At 37.7% G+C, this 25,161-nt stretch overlaps 4 protein-coding genes across 4 annotated transcripts; 2 read left to right on the forward strand and 2 right to left on the reverse strand.

Annotated features, from left to right (window-relative positions):
* Positions 1-3,388: 3,388 nt before the first annotated feature.
* On the forward strand, positions 3,389-9,117 carry LOC113271575 (probable sucrose-phosphate synthase 4). The gene is made up of 13 exons (XM_026521473.1): positions 3,389-3,952; positions 4,254-4,343; positions 4,426-4,661; positions 5,488-6,247; positions 6,340-6,471; positions 6,583-6,714; positions 6,805-6,981; positions 7,093-7,146; positions 7,231-7,293; positions 7,373-7,769; positions 7,844-8,289; positions 8,380-8,507; positions 8,604-9,117. The coding sequence occupies exons 1-13, from the start codon at positions 3,677-3,679 to the stop codon at positions 8,881-8,883; spliced, it is 3,171 nt and encodes a 1,056-aa protein (XP_026377258.1). The 5' UTR covers positions 3,389-3,676; the 3' UTR covers positions 8,884-9,117.
* A 1,346-nt stretch (positions 9,118-10,463) lies between these two features.
* On the reverse strand, positions 10,464-11,876 carry LOC113274362. Its single transcript, XM_026523773.1, has 2 exons — positions 11,724-11,876; positions 10,464-11,553 (listed from the first exon to the last, which is right to left on the reverse strand). Exon 2 carries the CDS (start codon positions 11,541-11,543, stop codon positions 10,725-10,727), a length of 819 nt encoding a protein of 272 aa, XP_026379558.1. The 5' UTR covers positions 11,544-11,553; positions 11,724-11,876; the 3' UTR covers positions 10,464-10,724.
* A 361-nt stretch (positions 11,877-12,237) lies between these two features.
* On the reverse strand, positions 12,238-15,130 carry LOC113271576 (ras-related protein RABE1c-like). Its single transcript, XM_026521474.1, has 8 exons — positions 14,980-15,130; positions 14,095-14,167; positions 13,875-13,975; positions 13,703-13,768; positions 13,317-13,414; positions 12,935-12,997; positions 12,754-12,846; positions 12,238-12,638 (listed from the first exon to the last, which is right to left on the reverse strand). The coding sequence occupies exons 1-8, from the start codon at positions 15,050-15,052 to the stop codon at positions 12,567-12,569; spliced, it is 639 nt and encodes a 212-aa protein (XP_026377259.1). The 5' UTR covers positions 15,053-15,130; the 3' UTR covers positions 12,238-12,566.
* Positions 15,131-15,337: 207 nt separating this feature from the next.
* On the forward strand, positions 15,338-19,254 carry LOC113271577 (signal recognition particle subunit SRP68-like). Its single transcript, XM_026521475.1, has 13 exons — positions 15,338-15,500; positions 15,585-15,651; positions 15,773-15,883; positions 16,400-16,595; positions 16,701-16,786; positions 16,931-17,126; positions 17,251-17,362; positions 17,438-17,559; positions 17,658-17,864; positions 18,058-18,167; positions 18,346-18,475; positions 18,585-18,734; positions 18,827-19,254. The coding sequence occupies exons 1-13, from the start codon at positions 15,419-15,421 to the stop codon at positions 19,046-19,048; spliced, it is 1,791 nt and encodes a 596-aa protein (XP_026377260.1). The 5' UTR covers positions 15,338-15,418; the 3' UTR covers positions 19,049-19,254.
* The last annotated feature ends 5,907 nt before the right edge of the window (positions 19,255-25,161 follow it).

Genomic DNA, 25,161 nt, shown 5'->3' on the forward strand with positions numbered 1-25,161 from the left:
AACCGTACCTAAACGTGTATATTGAGTTGGCTCAATAACAGTTAACCAAATTTATCCATACGAACACTTTTGTCTTAACCACATTCCTCCTACACATCTAGATCAACTATGATGATCAATCAATCGTGAAAGATAATCAAATGAATCTAATTGTGTTTCAAATAGAGTTGTTCAATTGCTCACTATCTCGTAGAAATATATATGAACCAATTGAATCAAAATCGGATTGAATCGTCAGAATTAATTCATGAACACTAAGCCACGGTTTGCAAAGATTGCATTCCTTATTTCATAACTGTATTTTTTAATGAGTATGAAAAACATACTTAACTGATTTTAGAACTAAACCACTAAGTTTGCAAATAGGTACACAAACTATACCTTTCGGACTTTGGTCTTGTCCATCCATTTGCAAACGGGTATGCAAACAGCCGTCCCGGACCTAACTCAGGTAAATTAAACCGTTCGCGTACTAGTATGCAAACAAGGTTCCCGGACTTTAACAGTTAAAACCGTTCGCATACTAGGTATGCAAACAAGGTTCCCGGACCGGAATCATACCAAAACGGTTTGCATACTAAGTACACATACTGTGATGTATCGAGACAAAGGTTTTTTTGTTTTAAACTCCCATTTCAGTCATTGAAACATCCTTAGAAGACGATAATAGCTGTCTCACACAAACTATTAGCTTCAAGTAATTTTCAGGTGATCGAATGATCAATACGAAACTTTCCGAGTCGACATCAAATGATTATCTCACACAAATCATGTAAGATGTTTCAAGGAAATTTTCACATGATCATCTTTTGACTTATTATTCAGTTTCCAACAAATAAATTGTTTCCAACTAAACTCGTCAAGAATATGATGAATGTAGCTAAAGCAAAAAGCTTCCAACACATATTTTGAGAAATAAATAAGCGAGATATACTCGGCTCGAAATATTAAATGTACATAATATAAAAGTCTATATATTTGTACGACTTAGTCTCATTAGGAGATATAATAGAATAGACTTATGAGTGGTAGATAAGTTTTAGTCACCGCATACCTTTTGTTGATGAAGTTCCTCCAAGCTCTCCTCAGTATATCTTCGTCTTCAATCGATGAACATCGTGAAGTCTAAAGCTCAACTACACATTCTATCATAGTCCGAGACATAGCTATAAGTAGACTAGAAATCAAGACTATAGTTTTGATCAACTAAACTTGACAAACAAACTTGGGATAGCAACGGTTGCGAGTTCGACCGAGCATTTCTCTAATACTAACATTCCTTCTTTTGCAGCCAAGTCTTCATAAGAATATTGGAAGCTTGACGCCTCAAAAAAGGGTGGCATTCTTACGATCCTATTTATTGTTCCATAAACACACAACACATTCAAAAAAAAACATAACCTTGCTAGAAAATTATAAAGAATAACTAAATAACAAAAATCGAGATTGAGATTACTTGCAATTGCAGGGTAGATTTGATATGCCCATGAGTCGTTCTATCCGAAAAGCACATGTCCACCATCTTCGGATAACCTGAGGAGTGAGTCACCTAGTTTTTCAATATTCTTCATGCAAGGGAGCGACAATCAATATGTCTATTTGATTTCTTATCCTTCTTTGTCGTTGAACCGACTGATACTTTTTCAACCTCAACCCCTTTTCTTGACCATTACCTTCTTCAAGAACTTCATCTTTTTCATTATCTTCTTGCGGAGCTTCACATTCTCTATTATCATGAATCATCCTCATCATCATCATTACCTCCTACAACAGCCGGAATTCATTGATCCTCATCATCCTCACTTCCTCTAGGAGTCGGAATTATTTGATCATCATCATCATTGCTTCCTCTACCAGGTGGAATTGATTGGTCTTCATCAGTTTTATCAAAATCACTTGGTTCAGGTGGTGGCGATGTATGGATATCATTTCGTTCACGAATTTGAAGTGTTCCAGGCTCCACAAATTTCCCTCTAAGTGCCGCAGTCAAGAGTTTTATCGCCTTTGCGAGGAAGTTTTGAAGGAGGAGTATCATTTTTCTTTCCTTGCTTGACCTTTTGGAGCCTAAAGAATAACACAATACACAAGGGACCAATTAAAATTTGCATATACAAGCTAAAAGTTCAGAAACAGTGACATTGCGTTGCAATTAGTCATCAAGGTCGATGGTCAAATATAAGGACGACGAAATATCTCATGGACTTGGTCATCACGGTTATAGTACACAAACATGATGACGAATAGCAAAAATGGACACATGAAACTTTGGATTTTGGCAGTTGTTAGTCGTCAGTGTCGAAAATGTATCAAAATGACAACCATCTCCTAGTCGACAAGTTAGGTTTTCAAAACCTTGACACTAATTACCAAATTGAACACATGAAAATCAGTTTTTGATAGTAACTGGTCGACATGGTTCATATTTTCATAACTTGACGACTGATCATAACCGTCAACTAGTCATCAAGGTTTTGGGATGAATATCATGACGATCCTTGTGAATGTTATTTTCAGAGATGAAAATTTGTCACGCTATTCATCCTATGAAGATGACGACTAAAAGTAAACATGAAAAGTAGTCAAGGTAGATGAAGAGATACCCTGACGACCACATAACTGCAATTCAACCAAACAACAAAATACACTTACTTTCTCAATCTCGTCATTTCTTCACTTTCATGGATTTATTTTTCGGTTACACTGCCTTTCTAATTTCACGGGCAGGACGTTCAGGGTTTCTAGTAATTTGTTTGATGCACTTATGCACCTCGAAAATTTTCGAATTCGACGATTATGACGAATTACTCGCCGAGTTTTTCAAACAACAAAAATGATGGAAAAGGAGAAGAAAACAATAAAGAGAGAAGATTTTCGTTAGGTTAACACTAGGAGAATAAAATGAAATGAGTTTGATAAAAATAAGGATAATTTAATTAGGATTTGACAAGTATACTTTCGTAACTCTATCCCGTTTTGATATCCCTTATCCAAATCCATTTAAAATTATTAAATACTCAATTAATTTAGGTGTCACCGGGATGTTTATTTTGGACATCTGAAAATTTCCTTGGACTCAAACCATTTTGCCGACGCACCACAATGAACGGTTCACAATATCAAATGAGTCCTCCAAACTAGGATTTAGTTATCTAGACAAAGTACCACAGGAATATATTTTTGTGAATCGAATTTCGGTTGCAAAGATAAATCAGACAAAAATGGGTGATACCCAATAACGTGGTCCTGAATGAAAAAGCAACAAGTGGCTCTTATTCTCAAAAGATAGAAAGATAAGAGAGGCAGGCAATTGAGTCTTGTTTAGTTGATTTGAGTGTTTAGATGAATTTGGATATTCCTTGAGATATTTGTTTCTTTTAAGACCTCCCCATGCTGCCCCCTCTCCATATTGATTCCTTGGAGCTTAATACCCGAATATATTGAGCGATGATGCAACATGCTCGTCATCTTTTTTATGCTGCATTCACATAAATAAGAACCACTACGTATCTTTTCTTTCCTCAAGTTCGTTACAGCCATCATCATCATCATCTTCACTGCCTTTGTAACTCGCTGGTCTTCCTCCACTTTTGAAAACCGAAAAATGAGTCATTAAGTATCGGATTCAGTTTATTTCTTTGTTTCTTGCATCCACGAGCGCGAAACTTGAAGAAGATCAATGGCGAGAAACGAGTGGATAAATGGATATTTGGAGGCAATTCTTGATGCAGGAAGTAAACTTCAAAAGCAAGGTTCAAGCATCACTAGTAAAATAGAAGCGAAGAACAGAAATCTGAAAGGCGACGTCATATTTTCTGCTGCTCTGGAAGTTGATGATAATAATAACAAGGAAACAGCGGTATCCGCCGGGAAGGCTTTCAGTCCGACTAAATATTTTGTTGAGGAAGTTGTTAACAGTTTTGATGAATCTGATCTCCACAGAACATGGATTAAGGTAATCATTTTGCAGCCATTTGTCTTCTGTTTTTGTTTTTTTTTTTTTTCTTAGAAAGGCGATCAAAGTTTTATGACTTTTATCCGGTGTATTATTTGGACTGAGGTGCATCTTTTGAGTACTTCCGGGGAATATATTCTGACTGTTCTTTTACCCTTTACGTACAAAATATTCATGTGTAGGCAGTTCACATTAGTTGAACCTGTGTAAAGTAAAAAACGAATGTGATACCCCGTGAGATGCTAGCTTATGCAGAGAGATAAGCGTGACTCTCACAAGTGGTAATGCCTGCCTGCTACAGGTAATAGCAACAAGGAATACGCGTGAACGGAATAATAGACTGGAGAATATGTGCTGGCGTATATGGCATCTTGCTCGCAGTAAAAAACAGGTATTTCATCACGACCAAGTAGAAAATACAGTATATTTTACACGGTCTGATATAATATATATATGGCACCGCATAATAATAGATTGCATGGGAAGCGGCACAAAGTTTAGCGATCCGTCGCCTTGAGCGAGAGCAAGTTCGCATTGATGCATCCGAGGATTTGTCAGAACTTTCAGAGGGAGAGACGAAAGAGAAAGGAGAAAGTAACTATCGATCAGAATCATTCAAGCCAGAAAAGCTTTTCCGGATCAACTCTGATCTCCAAATTTGGACCGATGACAACAGCAAATCCAAACGTCTCTACATTATATTGATCAGGTATGTATAAGCGGCATTTTTTTTATATTCAGCAACTTCGTACCTATTGAAACCCAGTTGACATGTCACAAACCAAATGATTTTATTCTCACTCAACCGGCTTAACAAACCTGAAAGGGAGTTAGTTTATGACATTACTTCTCTTTTCTATTTAGGGTACTTACTTGCAGAGGTGTTGGGTGAATTTACACGAAAATAGGAGGACCTCAATGCAATAATTAGTAGTTTTAAGGTTGTGAAATCAAAATAGACTGAAGGTTCTGTTTCCAGTATTCACGGAAATGCCATTACCCTAAAGGAAAAAACAAATGTTTCTTTTATATTACCTATGGTTTGGGAAAAAGTGAAACTGTTTTTTCTTTTTTCTTCTCAAAAGATAAACCATGATTTATAAAGGGAATACCAGTTCTACTAAGTGTTGATACCGTTTTATATATGATAAAAGATCCCACAAATCCTGATCGTTGGATCGATGAAATGATATCAGTACTTAATATGACTGATATCCCCGTTTATAAATCGTGAATTTATTTAAACAAGGTGAAAGCGTCCTTTAAAAATTTAACAGTTGTCTAAAATTTATTTTATTTTACTTTTTCATTTAATAAAAGCTCAAGTAGCATGGTCAGCTCTCAACATCTGTGTAAAGCAAAATTTATCATTAGTATTGGATTACAATCCTATAAAATTTGGTAATTTCGTGTGATATCCTTTGTGAACTAGTGACATCAAATATGACTCAGTCTTTCTCTCCCCCCACAAATAATATTAAGCTTCTGAGATTTTTGTTTAAATTCTTTTATTTCTTTTTCTTTTTTCTGGTTAGCTTGCATGGTCTGGTGCGTGGGGAGAATATGGAGTTGGGAAGAGATTCAGACACAGGCGGGCAAGTGAAATATGTCGTAGAGTTAGCCAAGGCTCTAGCCAATACCAAAGGGGTTTACCGAGTTGATTTGTTGACTCGCCAGATTGCATCTTCTGAAGTGGATTCAAGTTACGCTGAGCCCATTGAAATGTTAACTTGTCCCGATGATGCTGATGGCCAAAGTGAAGGTGATAGTTGCGGAGCATACATAATCCGACTCCCTTGTGGTCCTCGAAACACATATATACCGAAAGAATCTTTGTGGCCACACATACCAGAATTTGTAGATTGTGCATTGTCGCACGTAGTGAACATGGCAAGGGCAATAGGGGATGAAATGGAAGGAGGGAAGCCGGTATGGCCGTATGTCATACACGGACATTATGCAGATGCAGGAGCGGTGGCCGCGCAACTGTCAGGTGCCTTAAATGTTCCGATGGTGCTTACTGGACATTCGTTGGGCAGGAACAAATTCGAGCAATTATTGAAACAAGGGAGATTAAGTAGGGAAGATATAAATTCAACGTACAAAATTATGAGAAGGATTGAAGGTGAGGAAATGGGGCTGGATGCTGCTGAAATGGTGGTTACGAGTACTAGACAAGAGATTGAAGAACAATGGGGATTGTATGATGGTTTTGATCCAAAGCTTGAGAGGAAACTTAGGGTCAGAAGACGGCGAGGTGTTAGTTGCCTTGGTAGATACATGCCTAGAATGGTGGTAAGCAAATCTTTTCGACGACCAAACAAAATTTCACTTTCAAAGTAAATTCTAGCATGCCAGCTCGTTTGAATTTGGGTACTCTGAATCAGGTGATACCACCAGGGATGGACTTCAGTTATGTGACCCAGCAAGATTCTTCCCTAGATGGGGATCTAACCTCATTGATTGGCTCTGACAGAACTACTCAAAACAAAGGACATCTCCCTCCCATTTGGGTTGAGGTACTTCTTGCTTCTCAAAACAATCCCACAGCCGCGCAGAAGATCACTTACCTTTTGGATTTCACTGGTCGGAATCCATTTACCATTTTATGATTTGTTGTGCCAATGCAGGTAATGCGATTTTTCACCAACCCTCACAAACCCATGATACTAGCCTTGTCACGTCCAGACCCAAAAAAGAACGTCACTACTTTACTCAAAGCGTTTGGCGAGTGTCAACCTCTAAGAGAGCTCGCAAACTTGGTATGAAGTACATTTCTGACACTGTTAAATCTCACACATATATAAAAGGTTGATCAGGGCTAATAATAGCAAATTTGTAACTCTATACAGACTCTAATCCTTGGAAATAGAGATGACATAGAAGAGATGTCGAACAGCAGCTCAACTGAACTTACAACAGTTTTGAAGCTCATCGACAAGTACGACCTGTATGGTCAGGTTGCATATCCTAAGCATCACAAGCAATCTGACGTACCTGAAATATACCGTTTGGCTGCAAAGACTAAGGTATGCATCCATTTCTTTTCTGAAATATCCAGAGTATCAAAATTAGTAGTCACCTTATGAAAATACCACCGAAATTAATCAATCTGTTCTTTGGATGCATTATGAATACAGGGAGTTTTTATTAATCCTGCGCTGGTAGAGCCGTTCGGCCTAACTCTAATAGAGGTACAAAATTGATGGCTCTAATTTATCTTCTTCTTTCATTCTTAAAGTGTTGGTCTTAACTACTTCTACTGCAATGTTTTGCAGGCAGCTGCATATGGTTTACCTGTTGTTGCGACTAAAAATGGAGGGCCGGTGGATATTCACAAGGTAAAATTTTCTTGCTCTACAAACTGCAGTTTAACTTATGCACATAAAGAATTTTGTTTCTTTTTGGCTCTCTTACCAGGCACTGAACAATGGGCTTCTAGTTGATCCACATGACCAGAAAGCAATAGCTGATGCTCTCTTAAAGCTTGTTGCAAACAAAACCCTCTGGTCCGATTGCCGTAAAAATGGTCTGAAAAACATTCATCGTTTCTCATGGCCAGAGCACTGTCGTAACTATCTATCACACGTTGAACACTGCCGTAACCGACACCCCACAACACGTCTTGAAATTGTGCCTAGTGCTGAAGAACCAATGAGTGATTCTCTAAGAGACGTTGAAGATCTCTCGCTAAGATTCTCCATCGACGGAGATCTCAAAATTAACAATGGTGAACTCGTCGATGCTGCTACGCGGCAAAAAGAGATCATCGATGCATTAATCAAGCGTCGCCTTCGAACTGACCAGCAAATACCAGGTATAGTGCTAACCTCATTAGTGAATGTAACAGTTCAGATGTCAGATGGTAACGGGTTCCCATTGGCATTGCAGGTGTCATTTATTCCCCTGGAAGAAGGCAGAAGCTATGTGTCATCGCTGTCGACTGTTACAATGCAGATGGAACGGCGTCAGAGAATTTTTCAAAGATAATCAAAATGGTAACAACGGTATCTGGAACAGGGTTAGCTGGTATGGTAATATCCACCGGTTCTACATTGGCGGAGACCATCGAGGCATTGAAATCTTGCCAAGTTGAACCTAGTGATTTTGATGCCTTGATTTGTAGCAGTGGCAGCGAAATGTATTACCCATGGAGAGATTTAGTAGCTGACTTGGATTATGCAGCCCATGTAGAGTACAGGTGGCCCGGAGATAATGTGCGTTCTACCATTATTAGGCTTGCCAGGGAAGACGGCGCATCTGAAGATGATGTGACAGAGTATGATGCAGCAAGCAATTCTCGATCCCATGCTTACTTAGTCAAGCCAGGAGCCAAGGTCAGAAAGCTCCCTTGGTTAGCTTTTTGATTGTGCAAACTGCAGAATATAATCACAGTACTAAACGTTCCATATATTCTCATTGTGCAGACACGGAAAGTGGACGACCTAAGGCATAAGTTGAGAATGAGAGGTTTCAGGTGCAGTCCTGTTTATACACATGCTGGAAATCGCTTGAACATTGTCCCTTTGTTTGCATCCAGAGCTCAGGCACTAAGGTCAGCCTCAATGCTAATACTGAAAGATATTAACTAGGAAAAGTAAATTTTACATTCGGACAAGAATTTCATTTGCTTTCTCTATTGTTGTTATAGGTACTTGTCTGTTAGGTGGGCAATTGAGCTCTCCAAAATGATAGTGTTTGTGGGAGAGAAAGGAGATACTGACCATGAAGACTTACTTGTTGGACTCCACAAAACCATAATTCTTGAAGGCTCTGTAGAATGTGGAAGCGAGATGTTTGTGCGCGGTGAATCTAGTTACAAAAGGGAAGATGTAGTTCCGCCTGGAAGCCCCAATATCTTCTGCGTAAAACAAGGTTTTGGTGAACAGGATATCTCTCTTGTGCTGGACACTCTTCTTGTGACTAAGTAGATGCATGCCTCTCTCTCTAGCATGGCGGTAAAATCGTCAGGTGGTGATACTAGCGAGCTCAAAAGTTCGTTAACAACATAATTCACTCATCAAATAAATATGTAAAATTTTCATTTTTCCAAGAATTTGTCATACAGCCACACATATATTACTGCTTAGAGCAGGTCTTATGGTCGAATCCAACATATTCCAAGTGTGGAAAATTCATGGAATGTCAAGTCTAGTGGCTTTCAAGTTGGGGTTTTCCACAGAAAATCCAAGCAAGGTTTCATGGTTTGGTGGAAGGGTCCGTGGAATCCATCTAAACGCCAATAAGAGTAGCGTTAAACGCAATTAAGAATGGAGCTAAAAAAATGCAATTAAGAATGGAGCTAAAAAAATGCAATTAAGAATTGCGTTTTTTTTATCCGTAGATTTAAAATGAGTTGTTGAAATCTAACGTTTGGAAAAAAAGCTTCATTCTTAATTGCGTCTTTTTAGCTCCATTCTTAATTGCGTTTTTTTTTTTCCGTAGATTTAAAATGAGTTGCTCAAATCTAACGGCTGAAAAAAAAGCTTCATTCTTAATTGCATTTTTTTAACTCCATTCTTAATTGCGTTTTTTTAGCTCCATTAAGAATAGCGTTTCTACTATTCCACCATTACACTTGCGCTTCCATCCACAGTTCCAAATGATGAGGTGGATTGGAAGTTGGAAGATGGATAGATTCCACCGTGACTTGCTCTAAATATACGCAGTCACACTGCCGACATTAATAACTAATATATTGAACAATTTAGACATGGAACAGACAAACCGGCATTGCTTTGGGATCTAACTCCCAACATCCTTGAAGCTTCCCGTCTCTTTCATTTGTCAGCTGGAACGCAGGAATTTGATGGGAGAATCTAAGCAGTTGACTGTCTGGTATCTCCAGTACCAATTCACACCATGATTTAAACTTAAAAACCGTCTCGATACCGGAAACTCTTTCCAAAACCAACACTTTGGTGGTAGCACCATTCCGCTCTACAACTTCAGCTATGTCATATTGGCAGGTCATCAGAAGACCATTTTAAACTGAATTTCTTGTATAGTGCCCACACCTCCCCTTCCCTTGGGTAAATCTCATACTTGTTTTTCTTCTCACATACTGCTCCAACTGAAAGATGAGAGAAAGAAGCAGTATTGTCAAACTCCGCTGCCTCACCACTAGAAAAAACTCCAGTGCATATGGGAATTTTCGTGTCATGCCATTGGAGCACACCCATTGGTGGGATACAGGCTTCAAGCCATTCGTAATCTGAGCATAGTACTTTGGCAAGCCATCCAACTCGCAGTATAAAGCCCATACCTGACCAGCCTGGAATCTATCATGAGATTTGTCAATATCAAAGTAATAAAATTCAGTGTCTGGAATTTCCCAATCATCCATAAGGGAACGCGAAAATGGTATTTGCGAGACCAAACTCCCGGTCTTGTGTTTCACACCATCTGATCTACTTAAAGACTGCTCAACAGGGTTACCCAATTTTTGTTCTCTCGGTTTCTTCATGTTGCATTTAGTTGTCAGCCATGTGCCACTTCTTGCATTTCCTCCACTCAAGGTGTTTTCGCCAGGTTGTTTCCTCTTTTTCGGAACACCAGCCATGATTTTACAGTCAGGGAATCAGATACTCCGATGTGATTGGCAGGCAGGGAAGCAGGATCAAGTTCAAAATACCCTTCAGGGACATCATCTCGTTCCATACCAGACGTTTCAAATGAAGGAACTTTATGTGAAAATCTGAGAAGTTCACTTGGTGGTATATAAAATGAAGCCACTCCACTTGGCTTGAAGAGGCTTACAAACCCTTTATTCTTAACCAAATAATGCTACATGAATTCCCGATTGCTCGTTATCGTCTGACAGGACTTCTACGTATTCATAATCAAAGTTTCTATGGTTATTCGGATCAGAGCTCCAATTAATATTCCAGTTCTTGAAGAGTGCCCATGTTTCACCTTTTCTAGGATATATGATGCAAGTTTTCGAAGTCTTGCCTTTTCTCCAGACAACCTGATGAGAGAAAATACTAACATCACTGAGTGTACCAGCCGCCCCGTGTTTGAACTTACCACAGGCAATGGGTAATCCCTTCTTGTTCCAAACAACATCATCTACGCGATCAGGTGAAGCATCTAACCATGTGATATACACCTTGAAACTAGGCAAAGAAGCATTCTGGGTCCGAGAATATACAAATAGACCAACTTTGTCAATCCGAGCATAGAGTCGCGGCATGCCATCAAAATCGTCATAAACAGCCCACAACTGACCAACTGCAAAACACTCCTCTCTCTTGTCTATCTCAAAGTTGAAGAACTCCGGATCAGGATACTCATAGATCCTTGTATCCGTCTTAGTTCTAGCACCGAAATCTTGTCCATTTCTGTTAGTTTTTGTGACTGCTCCGTTTCTGTTCTCCTCAGAGCACCCAGTTGTTTCTACCTTGCCCAGATCCACATCTTTTTTAAAATCCAACTTCACCCCTTTTTCTAGTTTCGGCTGCACTACTATATTATCTTGTAACCCAGCATAAGATCGACAGTTGTTAAGAGTACATAACCTTGATGTGAAGCCTGGAGGGGTCTCTAGTTCTACTTGTGTTTCTTGTTTTACTTGATGAAGCAGATTCATGGCTGTGAACCTTCAAACAAAACAGATCCAAACCCTAGATTAATCCCAAACCCAAACAGCTCAAGAAACTACTCATGTGCACAACAGAAAGAACTTAAAAGATAGTATAAGAGCAATAAGTAGAGAAATGCAGAGCAGAATACCAAGATACAAATACAAATTAAGAGAAAATGTATTTACCGTTGCTTTGTTTTCCTTCATGAGGACTGGAGAGAATAAAAATGCAGAATCCCAAAAGTTCGGTCTCTCTCTCTCTCTCTCTGTATGCAATCTCCTCTCAGTTCCTTGAGCTGTTGGAAGCAACTAGAGGGTCTGTATATGCTCTGTAGTAGCAGGCTCAGAAGTTAAATGGCCGTTATAACGGCATATAAGAGTATTCTATTTCCCGTATATTTCCGTTGTAACTTCTTCTAATAGCTGTCCCTCCCGTCTGTTATGAACTTGCAATCGTTTTCTTGTTTACTACTGGGCTCTGGCAGGCGTCAGCTTTTTCAGAACACGATTCTGACTTTTTGTTGCGCAGAACACTGTTAGTTTAAAACAAAGCGGTTTTTACTGTTTTCCAAAACACTGTTATTTCGGAAACTTAAGGCTAAGAGAAGCTGTAGAGTATTCCGTCAACTGGTTATTGACAACATGGTCACTGCTAAGATACATTAGCAATACGCCGAGCGTAACTAAGATAGCAAGTTACTAGAACAGAACGACATATATCTTTCTTTTTTTTGTACGTATAAGGGAAGAGATGACAACAATATATATTATGAATTCATCAAACAAGTGAAGGAAACAGATGCTACTACCTTTCACACTCTACATCAAGTAGCAGATGAGAAGAATAGTAAATGAAAACACACAGAACACAAAAAGTAAGAAGAAACTAAATATAAGCAAACTGCCTGCTGCCTTCTTTCATCGATTAATGTAACCAATAGTTGTTTAGATCCAACAAGATGGGTTTGCTGCCTTCTCCAGCATACACCACTTGCGCGCTATCACTTTGAGGGCAAATTATGAATTCTCTTAAGAACCACAGCAAGCTGATTTTGGTGCGGTTTCAGGCTGGTCTGTTGGGTTAATCCTAACTGTTGAAGGCTGCAACCACATCCAAACCAACAAAAGAAAATTAGACATGAATGGAGTTTGAGAAGATAGTAAAATTGAGTGTTTTATCGAAAAGAAAGTATTGGGTTTGGACCAGTTTCGATACCTCGGGTCTTGTGTCAGTTTCAGAAAGCCTTTCTTTTATATCCCTCGCTATGGAAAAGAAAACCTGCTCCACATTTAGATTTGTTTTTGCACTCTGTGGCACGCAAAAGAAAGAAAGTTCAGTATATGAAATCTCCAGTTATAATCGAAAAAGACTCAGCCTCAGGGAGATTTTTGCTTACAGTCTCAAAGAATTTGATTCCATACTCGTCAGCAAGTGCTTGACCCTTGGGGGTAGGCACTGCCTAGAAAAAGGAAAACAGGAAGTGTTAGAATTGACAACAGCAAACTAAGTTGAAATGATCAAATGAAAATGGCAGTTATATCAGCTCTAAAAGGCTTAAAAATCAGCGGTCATGAAGGCTGTTAATAGTCGCTTGCCATAAAATCTGAAAGTGCTACAGAGAGGGAATGACAACAACAATATAAAACCAGGACTTATGGTTTTAACTCGGAATAAACTCTCATCTCCAGTCAAGAAACATGATAGGGAACAGACCATTATGGTAAATGAACAGAAAAAATAAGGTAATTCTAAACAACTAAAAGACTTTCGAATCATACCCTCTTACTTTCATCCATATCAGCCTTATTTCCAACGAGAACCTTGTTGACATTGTCAGAGGCATGCTGTTCAATGTTTCTGATCCAGTTTCTGATATCTGTTAATGCAACAATAAGCATCGCGGAAACTGATAGCAAAGATAGGAAATAAAGTCTACAGACTCTACAACATTATGATATAACTTCATTGTGCTGAAGTAAGATGAGCAACCACCTCTTGGATCCAGAAAAATGTACCATACTGAGGGAAATGAATCCAAAAGGTACAGATCCCATGGCCCACAGGTGGATGGCTACATGAATATCATTGTGAATTCTGAAAAGTGAATCTAGCTATCAGACTATAACTATCACTCTATCAGTGAAAGGAGGAATAGGGCAAGTACTATTAAAGGATGATTCATCGGTAACATCATACACCAACAAAATGCCCATGGCTCCACGGTAGTAAGCTGCACAGGAAAGATAACTCCTTAGGTGAAGGTGTTAAACACTTGAATTTGTACATTAAAGTAAAGGGGGTAATAGTGTTTCAAAGCTGAAATAGCAAAAATCTACCTGTTGTTATAGTTCTGAACCGTTCCTGTCCAGCAGTATCCCAGATTTGTAGTTTGATACGCTTGCTGTCAAACTCAATATTTCTTATCTTAAAGTCAATCCTGCAGATGAAGACAAGAGTGAGCCTTGTAAGTCAGATCTAACTGTAAAACAAATATGTTCTTGTAAAATAAGAGAATGAAAAGCTCTAAAGAACAATGGAAATCTAAAAGTATCGCACCCAATAGTAGTAATAAAACTGGTTGTAAAAGATCCATCAGAAAATCGCAAAAGAAGGCAACTTTTACCCACCCCTGCAAGAGTAGTAAGGAACCAAATAGTCAAAATACATATCATAGAGTGGTGGTAATCCAATATACAAAGGTTAAACATCACAAAGTTAGTTCAAAAATAAGTGTCTGCAAGGATTTACTTGGTTCACAGTAAAGAAGAAAATCACAGAAAAACAGTAATAAAAGGTGTTCAGCTGAAAGTTGATCAAACGTCATTACGCCTAACGGAAGGATGAAAACTCACCTATCTATTATCTAATGACACGACATAAGAATCGAGCATAACAACTTATGGTAAAAATGAAAGGAAAATGTTTCATTATCCATTAAGAGTCATCCAATTCAATTTCATAGACAACAACAGTTAAAACATCCCCGATGACACAAAATTGCAGAAACTAATTTGCATATTTATGCATGAACTTACAAAAGCATACCTACTCTCCTGATACACATGTTTTTCATTTTAATCCGTATCTAAGAAATCAGCACAATGCAAGAGTAAAATCAGTCAAACTGAAAAGAGAAATTGCATTATAACGAAATCAACAAAATATTTTGGTACCACCTAAACAACATCAATATTTTCAATAAGCCGTTCGAATTTCAGATCGTGTTATTTGCCTAATACAGTTTTAAGCTAGGGCCTGACCAAACCATGTCTAAACATGCTACTCTTCTTTCTGGCTCAAGCCTAAGTTTGTGTAATTCATATCCATTCATAAAAACTATGATATAATAAAGAAATTTCATCAATTAAAACAACAGATTACCGAATTAGATCAAAACAAATTTGACTAGCAAAAGAAAAAAAAAAGTGACGATGTTCTTACCGCTATCACCGATTAGGAGAAGTTTTATAAGGTAATCATAATCAGCTCTAGCCCTTGCAGGTGGAGTAGCCATCAAAAATGAGTAAAAATACGGTAACCCGAGAAAAGATCCGTTTCTCTATCTTTTTTCTGCATAATAATGAAATCAAGAACAGAAATTACAAAAGAAGAAGAAGAAAGAGAGAATAAAGGCGGAGATAGTACCAGAATAAGTGGGGAATCAGATTCAGACCTCCATTCAGATTGAAATTTCAGAATCCAAGTCTGATTCGTTGTCCTTATTATAAACGGAGTGTAACGAAACACACGTGTCCAATAATACTTCCGCGAATAATAACGTAACGTAACGTGTATCATTATACAGCCGAGACTCAATATTTCTGTAACCTAAATCAAGGAGAAGAAGGGGGAAAACCAGGACGATTCTGAGTCTCTAACAATGGCGAAGGAAAATGAAGCAATCTCGATGGAAATCGATGACAAAAAGACTGATCAGATGAACCCTAAATTCTCCATTAATGGTTCGTTTTTCTCTCTATTTCATCAATTTAACATTAATTTGATAATACCCGTGATTGATTGGAATTTGTGAATCTATTGCACAGTACTGCAACTATTAAAATCTGCTCAGATGCAACATGGATTACGCCATGGAGATTACACTCGTTATCGGTATGTTCAAATTTGGAATCTGAGTGTGGATTGGTTGATGAAGTTTGTGATTGTGAATTTTGATTAAGATTTGAGTTTTAAGTTGGTGGAATTTAGCCGGTTGGTGTTTTGTTGAATGTAGGAGATACTGTACAGCGCGGTTGAGGAGATTGTATAAGTCATTGAAGTTTACTCATGGGCAAGGGAAATACAATAAGAGGGCTATAACTGAGACTACTGTTACTGAAGTTAGGTATGTACATTCATGATCCAATCACATTGTGTATTAATCTGAACTTTCTTTCATTTTTGTGTCTAAGAAATAGTAGTTAGAGTTCCATTGACATTAAAACTTAAGTTTAGTATCACTAGATAACAGTATACATTTCGATAAAAAAAAAAAAAAAAAAAAGGAGATAACAGTAGACAGTATATTGTTGAATACTGGAGCTGGCTGCCTTTGTCATATATGTTTACAATTCCTAAATTTTGGTTTTAACTGCATAAGGCTGTATGCGGTATGTTTACCAACTTATTAGTCAACGCTACTGGTTATATGGGTTACCTTTGCTTTCAACGCTATTTATAGCTTGCGTCATATTTGGCGATAAAATCTTGGTTGAAACATTTGTGAAATTGTGGTTTTGAATGTGTTAGATATGGCTTGTTTCCCATGTTACGCAGTTTTGTGGTTTGCTCGAGTGATGTGAGTTTATGTGACTGGTGCACTTGTGATTCTAATGGTGTTGTGGTTTTGGAATTGAATTAGGTACCTCCATGTACTTCTGTATACAGCAGAAAGGGCTTGGAGTCATGCCATGGAGAAAAGGCAGTTGCCTAATGGGCCTGTTCCATGCCAACGTATCTATTTGATTGGTCGATTGAGAAAGGCAGTCAAATGGGCTTCACTTTTTGCGCAGTTGTGTGCCGTCAAAGGAGATTCCAGGACATCACTAGAAGCTGAGGTGCATTCTTTAACTCCTTGCTTTTACCTTTAATTGCACCTGTATTTTGTGCCGTTATTTTATTGCACCTGTGTTAATTTCACCTCTTCTGGTTGGGAACTGCAGGCCTATGCTTCTTTTATGAAGGGCACTCTTCTCTTTGAACTCGAACAGAATTGGGAAACAGCATTAATGAGTTTCAAGAGTGCCAGGTGCATCTCTCTCTCTCTCTCACACACACACACGTGCACTCGTGTGTGTATATATATATTTCCTTTCTCAGACTAGACTTCAACTTCTTTTCACCTTTGGGTTTGCTTCAAAGTGTTGTTAGCTAACTTATATAAGAATGACAGGGCTGTTTATGAGCAACTTGGCAAGTACGGTGACATAGAAAATCAAATCTTATGCCGTGAGCGTGTTCAAGAGCTGGATCCCAACATCAATTACTGCTCAATCAAGGCTGGTAAATCAAACATAAAGACTTCTGAACTTGCAGATATGGGCCAGATGGAAGGACCTGCATTGGACCTCTTCAAAGCTAAGCTCGAGGTAATATTAGTTTTGCTAACAATAAACTACGCTTGTCACTGGGTGTTACGTCACTTCCTACTAGCTTTATACTCCAATGCGAATAAACATATGTTTTGTGTATTTCTCGTTTCCTGGTCTGCAGGCTGTTATGGATGAGGCAAGGTCCCAACAGGCAGCATCCATGACAGAGTTTAATTGGCTCGGTCATAGATTTCCAGTTGCAAATGCCAAGACTCGGGTCTCGATTTTAAAAGGTTAGTGATAGTTGGATTATATGCAACTGTATTCTCTGCTTAGATGATGTTTCCTAACAAGAGAAATTTGATCAGCCCAGGAGCTGGAGAAAGATTTGCATGGTTCTGCAGCAGTGCCTGCTGAGAAAAAAGTAGTCATGTATGACAAAATTTTTGCTGCATATCATGAAGCTAGGAGCTGCATCCGCAAGGACTTGGTATAACCTTTTTTTTCCAGATCTGTAGCATGCATCTGCATTGTAAGGATTTCATTGACTTCTCGTGCATCCTTTTTCTAACGGTTTACTGCTTTTAGGTCAATGCTGGTGATACAGAAAATGTAAAGGACGATTTAAGTGGCTTAGACAAAGCTGTTTCCGCTGTCTTGGGACAACGAACGATTGAGCGAAACCAACTGCTGGTTAGCATTGCAAAAAGCAAATTTTCAAGAAATCGTGATGACAAGGTTGAAAAAGCCACAAAGCCTGAGGGACTTGTTCGCTTATACGATCTTTTAATACAGGTCGGTGGGCTCTACTAATCCTTGATGAAAGTTGTCCTTCTTCCAATGTTTGCATCCACTCCTATATGTTTTAATAGTGATAAAATTTGGTTATAACACTGTAGTTAGTTGTAAATAACCCTAAATATCAAATATGGTATAACATGGTGATCGTTTATAATGTTATTCTCTTTCGTTGCTTTTTTATTTGCAGAATGCTAGTGATCTGTCTGACTTAGTAACCTCTAGGAGAGATAGCACTCCAGAAGAAGTGGCATTTGCTGAGGAATTTGAACTGAAAAATCAGGTGTTTCGGGCAGAGAGGTTTGTTTTCTTCTCGTTCTTTATACTCATATTGTATTTCAATGCTTCAGTAGCCATATTTTTTGTGAATGGTAGTTGCATAATTGAACTATGTTTGGATTGAATGAATTTATTAACATTGACACTTGGAGTTCATTTCGAGGTTTCAACTTTATTTGATTGGAAATTATGTTTGCAGGTGCTTCTACTTGGCAAAGTCTTATAGCTTGGCTGGAAAGAGGGCAGAAGCATATGTTTTGTACAGCCGTGCTCGATCCCTTGCTGAAAGCACCCTCCAGAAACTGAAAGCTATGAGTAGCTTTGATAAGGTTGGCACTATATACTCTAGCTGAACTTCCTTATAATTTCCTATTCATGTTACGATTTTCTGAAGTGTTTCCTTCAGTTTGGTGCTAACTTTCTAGTCTCATTTGACAGGACATAATCCAAGACCTGGAAGTATTGTATAACAACAGCAGATCGAACATTTGCATAGAGCACGCCGCTGGAATTATGGAGGAGGAGAAGGCTCCAGAGAAACTCACAAAAGGAGTCTCTAACATATCGCTAGCTGAAGGTGGCAACAAGGTAAAATCCACAGTTATTTAGTCAGTTCAGGTCTTACCGAGATTTGAGTTTAAATCTTATTTGTGTCTTACCTTTCACTATCGAACTTGTAGGCTGAGATATTCCTTCTCGAGAAACTTGATGTTTACGAATCATTGGTTGCTGATCCTAACAGCAAAGGAGTTCCACATATCGAACCCTTCCCTCCAGTTTTCCAGGCAGTTCCACGGAATCCAATTGTCCTGGATATCGCGTTTAACTCCATCGAGTTCCCATCTCTTGAGAGCAGGATGAAGAAGGAAAAGAAGGGTCTCATCAGTAGGTTCTGGGGATGAAACCTCCTCCTCAGTAGATGATTTTGTTTCAATACTATCATTTCTAGAAGAGGATGATTTTTAAGTTTTCTACAAACTGTGAGTTGAAAAGCTTATTTCTGAATGGTCTATCTGTGTTGAGATCAATGAGTTTTAGGGTATTAACAGTGTAACAAATAACAGTACATTGCTGAAAAAAAATTATACAAATTGGTTTTAGATTTAAAGAGGTATTTTGTTACCGTGTACTAATCATCATTTTCTTTCTAACAAATTCTTATAGAGAGTTCTCAATTTTTTAGACAACAGCTCTTTACATGAAAATTATAATGCTTTACTGCTGAGTGCTGCTGATTTTAAAGTTTAGTTTTCCTGTACCTGGTGAGTTGGGTGTCTTAGAGTCGGAAGAACAACAACGAAAACAAGAATGAGAACTAGTGGTAAGAACACAAGTAACAAGTTATCCCATCTTATTTTAGGTGATTTTCAAATATTGGACACCTTTGTGGTCTGTGACTCTGTGTAGCTAGCTCAGAACACCACAACAACTTTGCCATTAAAAGTAAGAAAGTAAAATAACTTATTTAAAACATTAGCATCATTAGCCTCACTAGTTGTCTCGTACAACTTTTAATTTTTATTAGCATCTTGAAGAAAAAAAAAGTATATCCTTAATTCCTTGTGATCATTAAGTTAATGATATCTCTTGTCATGGTTGTATACTTGAACTCCAGTTATTTTTCGCACCACCTGAATGCAAGCCAGTTAGAAGCGCTATTTTTCGCGGGGAATGAAATCTCATTGAGCAGTACGTACGCAACATAATACTGTGCAATCCAAATAGAAGCTCATGCAAACACACAAAAAAGAAAAGTTCACTTCCAAGTAGTTCTCATTTAGAGTTAGTTACTAACTAAAAAATGGCGACACAATTTAAATAAATATAGTTCGTGGGTAACATGTCAAGGATCTTTCTCCCCATTATCCCTTAATTAATTGGATTTATGTACAAAATATTATTGTCATACACGTGCTATATAATTTATATTTTCCACTAATTTCCCTGTTTTTATACTTGCACACATTTTTCTGTCTACTAAATTGTTTACTAGTTTGCGATGTCTAATCTAACACCCTAATTGACTTATATAGTTATTAAGATGAGGTTAGGTATGTCTCTCTCTAAGACAAAGCTAATTTATGTGCTGCGGTGGTGGCGGTGTGTACTGTAAACATAGCAATAAACAAACAATGGACCAGGGTCCAGGGTGGTGGTGGTGCATATTTTAAAGAAGGCGTAGATGATGATGATCAATGTATAGACAATGGTATGGTGGTGGTCAAAAGACAAAAGAACACTAGACTAATGATGCTCTCAACAAATGACAGGCTCTTTGTCAGCATAAAAACAACAGAGGGAGTACTTCACATGAGAAAGTTGGTGGGGTTTTAGTACTTGCTCTCTGTACACTGGTGCACGACCCTAACGGATCAAATATTCAGAATGACCGTTCTACCCTTCATGAATTAGTTTGTCTGGTTCCTAGAAGACCAAAATGCCCTTGCAACCGCTTTCCCATGTTCTTTCCCAAATTTCTACATAAGCTGCTTTAAAATACCTGGCTTGATAGGGATATACCCATATTAATTGGGATATACTTTTTTTGTTCGCACCCAAAGTAGTGTGTTAAGGGGTGTCTAAAAGATTCTAAAATACCAAATCACCCTTACATTTATGAAAATATCCAACATCTACAACTTTGAATATCAATCGTTGCATATTTATATTGGTAGATGGTAAAGTTTGGTATCTCGAGAGTCGAGATGCACCAATATTTGGTAAGAATAAAGAGCATTGTAAGAGGAACATATATATTTGAAAATGGGGTCTAACAACCACACCCAACAATTTGTTTGGCAATCTGAGAGGACTTACTACAATATACTTTCTAGAGAATCAACTAGACAGTCAGACTCAATCTAGAGAAAAGTGTATCAAAGAAAGTATCTCTAACTCTTAATTCAATCTGCAATCAACAAATAGAAATCTGCGAACCTGATTGAATATAAGAGGAGTAACTTGAACGGTACCAAAGACCAATGTTCAAGTGTCAATCAATTTAAATCAACAACCAAAGGTTGGATATTCTAATTGATTGATCTTAACGCACAACCTGTGATATTTCAATTATATAACAAAATATAATGCCAAAAAGAAATAACACACACACCAGAAGTTTTGTTAACGAGGAAACCGAAAATGCAGAAAAACCCCGGGACCTAGTCCAGATTGAACACCACATTGTATTAAGCCGCTACAGACTATAGCCTACTACCAATTAACTTCGGACTGGACTGTAGTTGAACCCTAATCAATCTCACATTGATTCAAGGTACAGTTGTGTTCCTTACGTCTCTGATCCCAGCAGGATACTACGCACTTGATTCCCTTAGTTGATCTCACCTACAACCAAGAGTTGCTACGACCCAAAGTCGAAGACTTGATAAACAAATCTTTCTCACACAGAAAAGTCTATAGATTGAATAAATATGTCTCCCACAGAAATACCCAAGAGATTTTGTTCCGTCTTTTGATAAATCAAGGTGAACATGAACCAATTGATAAACCGGACTTATATTCCCGAAGAACAGCCTAGTATTATCAATCACCTCACAATAATCTTAATCGACTAGCGAAACAAGATATTGTGGAATCACAAACGATGAGACGAAGATGTTTGTGATTACTTTTATCTTGCATATAGGAGAAATTGATCTCGAGTCAATTATTTCAATTGTATTCAATATGATAGAATCGGGAAAGATCAGAACACGCAACTACAAAGAGAATAGTTGGGTCTGGATTCACAATCCCAATGAAGTCTTTGAAGTCGTTAACCTACAGGGTCTCGAAGAAACCTAAGGTTAAAGGAGAATCGACTCTAGTTTATGCAACTAGTAACACACAGGAGGTGTGGGGATTAGGTTTCCCAGTTTCTAGAGTTCTCCTTTATATAGTTTTCAAATCAGGGTTTGCAATCCAAGTTACCTTGGTAACAAAGCATTCAATATTCACCGTTAGATGAAAAACTGATTCAACTAAGCTAATATCTTTCAACCGTTAGATCGAACTTAGCTTGTTACACATAAATGAAATGTACCCTCATTTAGGTTTATGTAACCGTACCCAAACGTGTACACCATGTTGGCTCACAAATAGTTAACCGAGGTTATCCATATGATTACTCTCATATCAACCTTATTCATCTTAACCATAACTAGTTCAAATGACTCAAATGAAACTAGTTAAAGAGTTGTTCAATTACCATATTCTCATATAATTATACAAGAACACAATTGAAGCAAAATCGGTTTGATTCACTCGAATCAATTTATGAACATTATATCCACGGTTTGCAAAGATTGCATTCCTTATTATATAAATGTTTAAGTTCATGAACATAACCGATTTTAGAACTTTAACCTTCAAGTATGCAAACGGGTACGCATACTTGAAATACCCGGACCAAGATTGGGTTTCGCCAGTACGCAAACGGGTACGCGAACTTTCAGTCCCAGCAGAAATTCTGGGACATGAACATGTACGCCAGTACACAAACGGGTGCGCATACTTAGGTTCCTAGAGTTCTCGAACCAACAGGTACGCAAACGGGTACGCATACTATGGTTCCCGGACACGGATTACATATGTGCAAGAGTGCACAACATGACATATCCAATAACGGTTAAGTGTTCTAAACTCTTATTTCAAGCATTGAAACTTTCTTAAAGGATGACAACAGCCATTTTCGCACACAATTAGCATCAAAGCAATTTTCAAGATATTGAAATAATCATAACGAAACACTCCAAGACTACACCAAATGATTGAATCACACAAACCATGTAAGATGTTACTCGGAAAATTTCACATGATATAAGATGAACTTGGTAGAATAGAAAGCTTGCCTAAGCGAGATAAACCCAGCTCGAAATCTCAAATGTGTATATAGAAAACTATATCGTAATTCGACTTATGTCTCAATATATATAGGAGATAGAGTATAAATAAACTTTCCGAGTGATAGATGAGTTTCAGTCTCCACATACCTTTTGTCGATGAAGTTTCACAAGCTCCCCTTAGTAGTTTTTCATCTTCAAATGATGAACGCCATGAAGTCTAAGCTCAACTACACAATCTATGTCCTAGTCCGAGACATCTATAAATAGGCTAGAAATCAAGACTTATAGTTTTGATCCCAAACATTGACAAACATGCTTGAGATAGCAACACATGCGAGTTCGACCTAGCAGTGATCTAACAATCTCCCCCTTTGTCAATTTTAGTGACAAAACTATCAATACATATGGATTATAAAATAATTAAAAAATTATAGCTTCTCATCCAAATGCTTGATCTCCTTGGCTATTCAACACGACTCGAAAACTTTGTCACTTCCAAGTACTCCATGATTCGTGTTCAACTCAGCATCATAGTTATTGAAGATCCTAGTGATAACAATGAGAAAACAAATGCTCTCGATCATTGTTATACAGTCTCATAGTATTATTACACATCATCAAAGTTCAACTGTATCACAACTTTGACAACAATACTATGGTGATATGTATCACTTCCCCTTAGTCAATATTTCATCTCGACATGAAAACCACTCCCCCTTACATAATGATCCGTAAACTATATGTATTTGTAGTATGAAACTACACATTAATTCTCTCCCTTTTTGTCAAAATATAAATTGGAAAAGGTACGAAAACTAGTGGGATCCTCATGAAATTTTCATAGAGATACTTCATGACCAAAAGAGAATAACATACCAACTCATTTAGATGCAATCATAAAGTCGAAGCTAAATGCATTCATCAAGGAGTTTATAAAAATACAAGATAACCCCTATAATATTCCACGGTCGCACTCCCCACAAAGATTTGGCAATAAATCACAAGTTCAAAAAGAACTCTCCCCCATAATATGTCATTCTCGAAAGAACAACAAAGGCGACCTTGGTTTTACAAGAAAAGAAGGATTTTTTTGGATATAACTAAATCACATGAAAACATGGATTTGAATCCAAAAAATCTCAATTGAATCAACCACAAAAATGATCAATTCAATTGGTCATGCTCGACATAAGAGAACTTACGGAGCAACACAGTATATGCACAAAAATGTGGATCGGAGAGCGACCAATACTGCGGAATATACAAGAATTCATTCTATTTTTTATCACAATTTTCACAATGACATATAATAGACTTAATCCTTGTAAACAAATGTGTATCCTTTCTTTCATCAAAATTTGCATAATGACATAAAAGGCTTTAACTTTTGTTTGTCAAAAGTTCATTCTATCTTTTATCAATATTTTCATATCGACATAATAGAGATAATTTTTGAACAAGTATCGGACATTCACAGGTTCGCGGACGTAAACAACATATCCCATAACAATTTACAATATATAAAATCACAAAAATTAAGATTGCAAAAATCATTTTCCAAAAATCTTAGAATTTAAATAAATAAATCTAAAAATATGAAGATGAAAACGTTGGAGATAGCTATGTGTACTCACAATAATGGCTATTCCAAACCCTAGTAATCCTTCTAAAAACACAAGAAATAAATTCTCATAAGAAGTTTCCTAGACATTGAGACCTCTGAAAAATTCTTTACCGTCCTCGAACTCCTTGTCGTCAACAGCCATAGGTACATAAGGTTTGTAAAGAAAGGAGTCAATTCCAACAAACCTTCTAGGCTGATGATGTCGAACTAGGGCCTTCTGAATTTCGAGAGTTCTCATAACAAAAGCCTTTATTTGCTGAATCTCCTTCCTTGTTTCCTTCAACTCTTCAAGAACACCAGAAAACTTTTGAGAATTTCAAGGAACAGCTCTTGGCTTCCTCACATTCATTCTTTTTCTTTTCAAAGTTGGAGGTAGCGGATATTTCTATTTTTCCTTCACGATTGATGGATTAACAATCATATTAACATATTTTCCATCAGAAGACATTATGCTTGGAGTATCCATACATATATGGGTCTGTGGGAGGAAATCACAATTCAAGCTCAACATGCAGTCTTAAGATGAAAAGAGTTTCAGTGAAGGAAA

This window comes from Papaver somniferum, chromosome 4, assembly GCF_003573695.1.
Source record: "Papaver somniferum cultivar HN1 chromosome 4, ASM357369v1, whole genome shotgun sequence".
NCBI lineage: Eukaryota > Viridiplantae > Streptophyta > Magnoliopsida > Ranunculales > Papaveraceae > Papaver > Papaver somniferum.

Bases quoted from the DNA above. Each gene is read 5' to 3' on its own strand.
- LOC113271575 (XM_026521473.1), top strand. From the start codon at position 3,677: ATGGCGAGAAACGAGTGGATAAATGGATATTTGGAGGCAATTCTTGAT. The intron at 3,953-4,253 runs GTAATCATTTTG...TGCCTGCTACAG, and splicing joins TCCACAGAACATGGATTAAG to GTAATAGCAACAAGGAATAC. The intron at 8,508-8,603 runs GTCAGCCTCAAT...TTGTTGTTATAG, and splicing joins TCCAGAGCTCAGGCACTAAG to GTACTTGTCTGTTAGGTGGG.
- LOC113274362 (XM_026523773.1), bottom strand. From the start codon at position 11,543: ATGAATCTGCTTCATCAAGTAAAACAAGAAACACAAGTAGAACTAGAG.
- LOC113271576 (XM_026521474.1), bottom strand. From the start codon at position 15,052: ATGGCTACTCCACCTGCAAGGGCTAGAGCTGATTATGATTACCTTATA. The intron at 13,415-13,702 runs GTACTTGCCCTA...TTGCATTAACAG, and splicing joins CGATGAATCATCCTTTAATA to ATATCAGAAACTGGATCAGA. The intron at 12,639-12,753 runs GTATCGAAACTG...ATGTGGTTGCAG, and splicing joins AAACTGACACAAGACCCGAG to CCTTCAACAGTTAGGATTAA.
- LOC113271577 (XM_026521475.1), top strand. From the start codon at position 15,419: ATGGCGAAGGAAAATGAAGCAATCTCGATGGAAATCGATGACAAAAAG. The intron at 15,501-15,584 runs GTTCGTTTTTCT...TCTATTGCACAG, and splicing joins CCCTAAATTCTCCATTAATG to TACTGCAACTATTAAAATCT. The intron at 16,596-16,700 runs GTGCATTCTTTA...TGGGAACTGCAG, and splicing joins GGACATCACTAGAAGCTGAG to GCCTATGCTTCTTTTATGAA.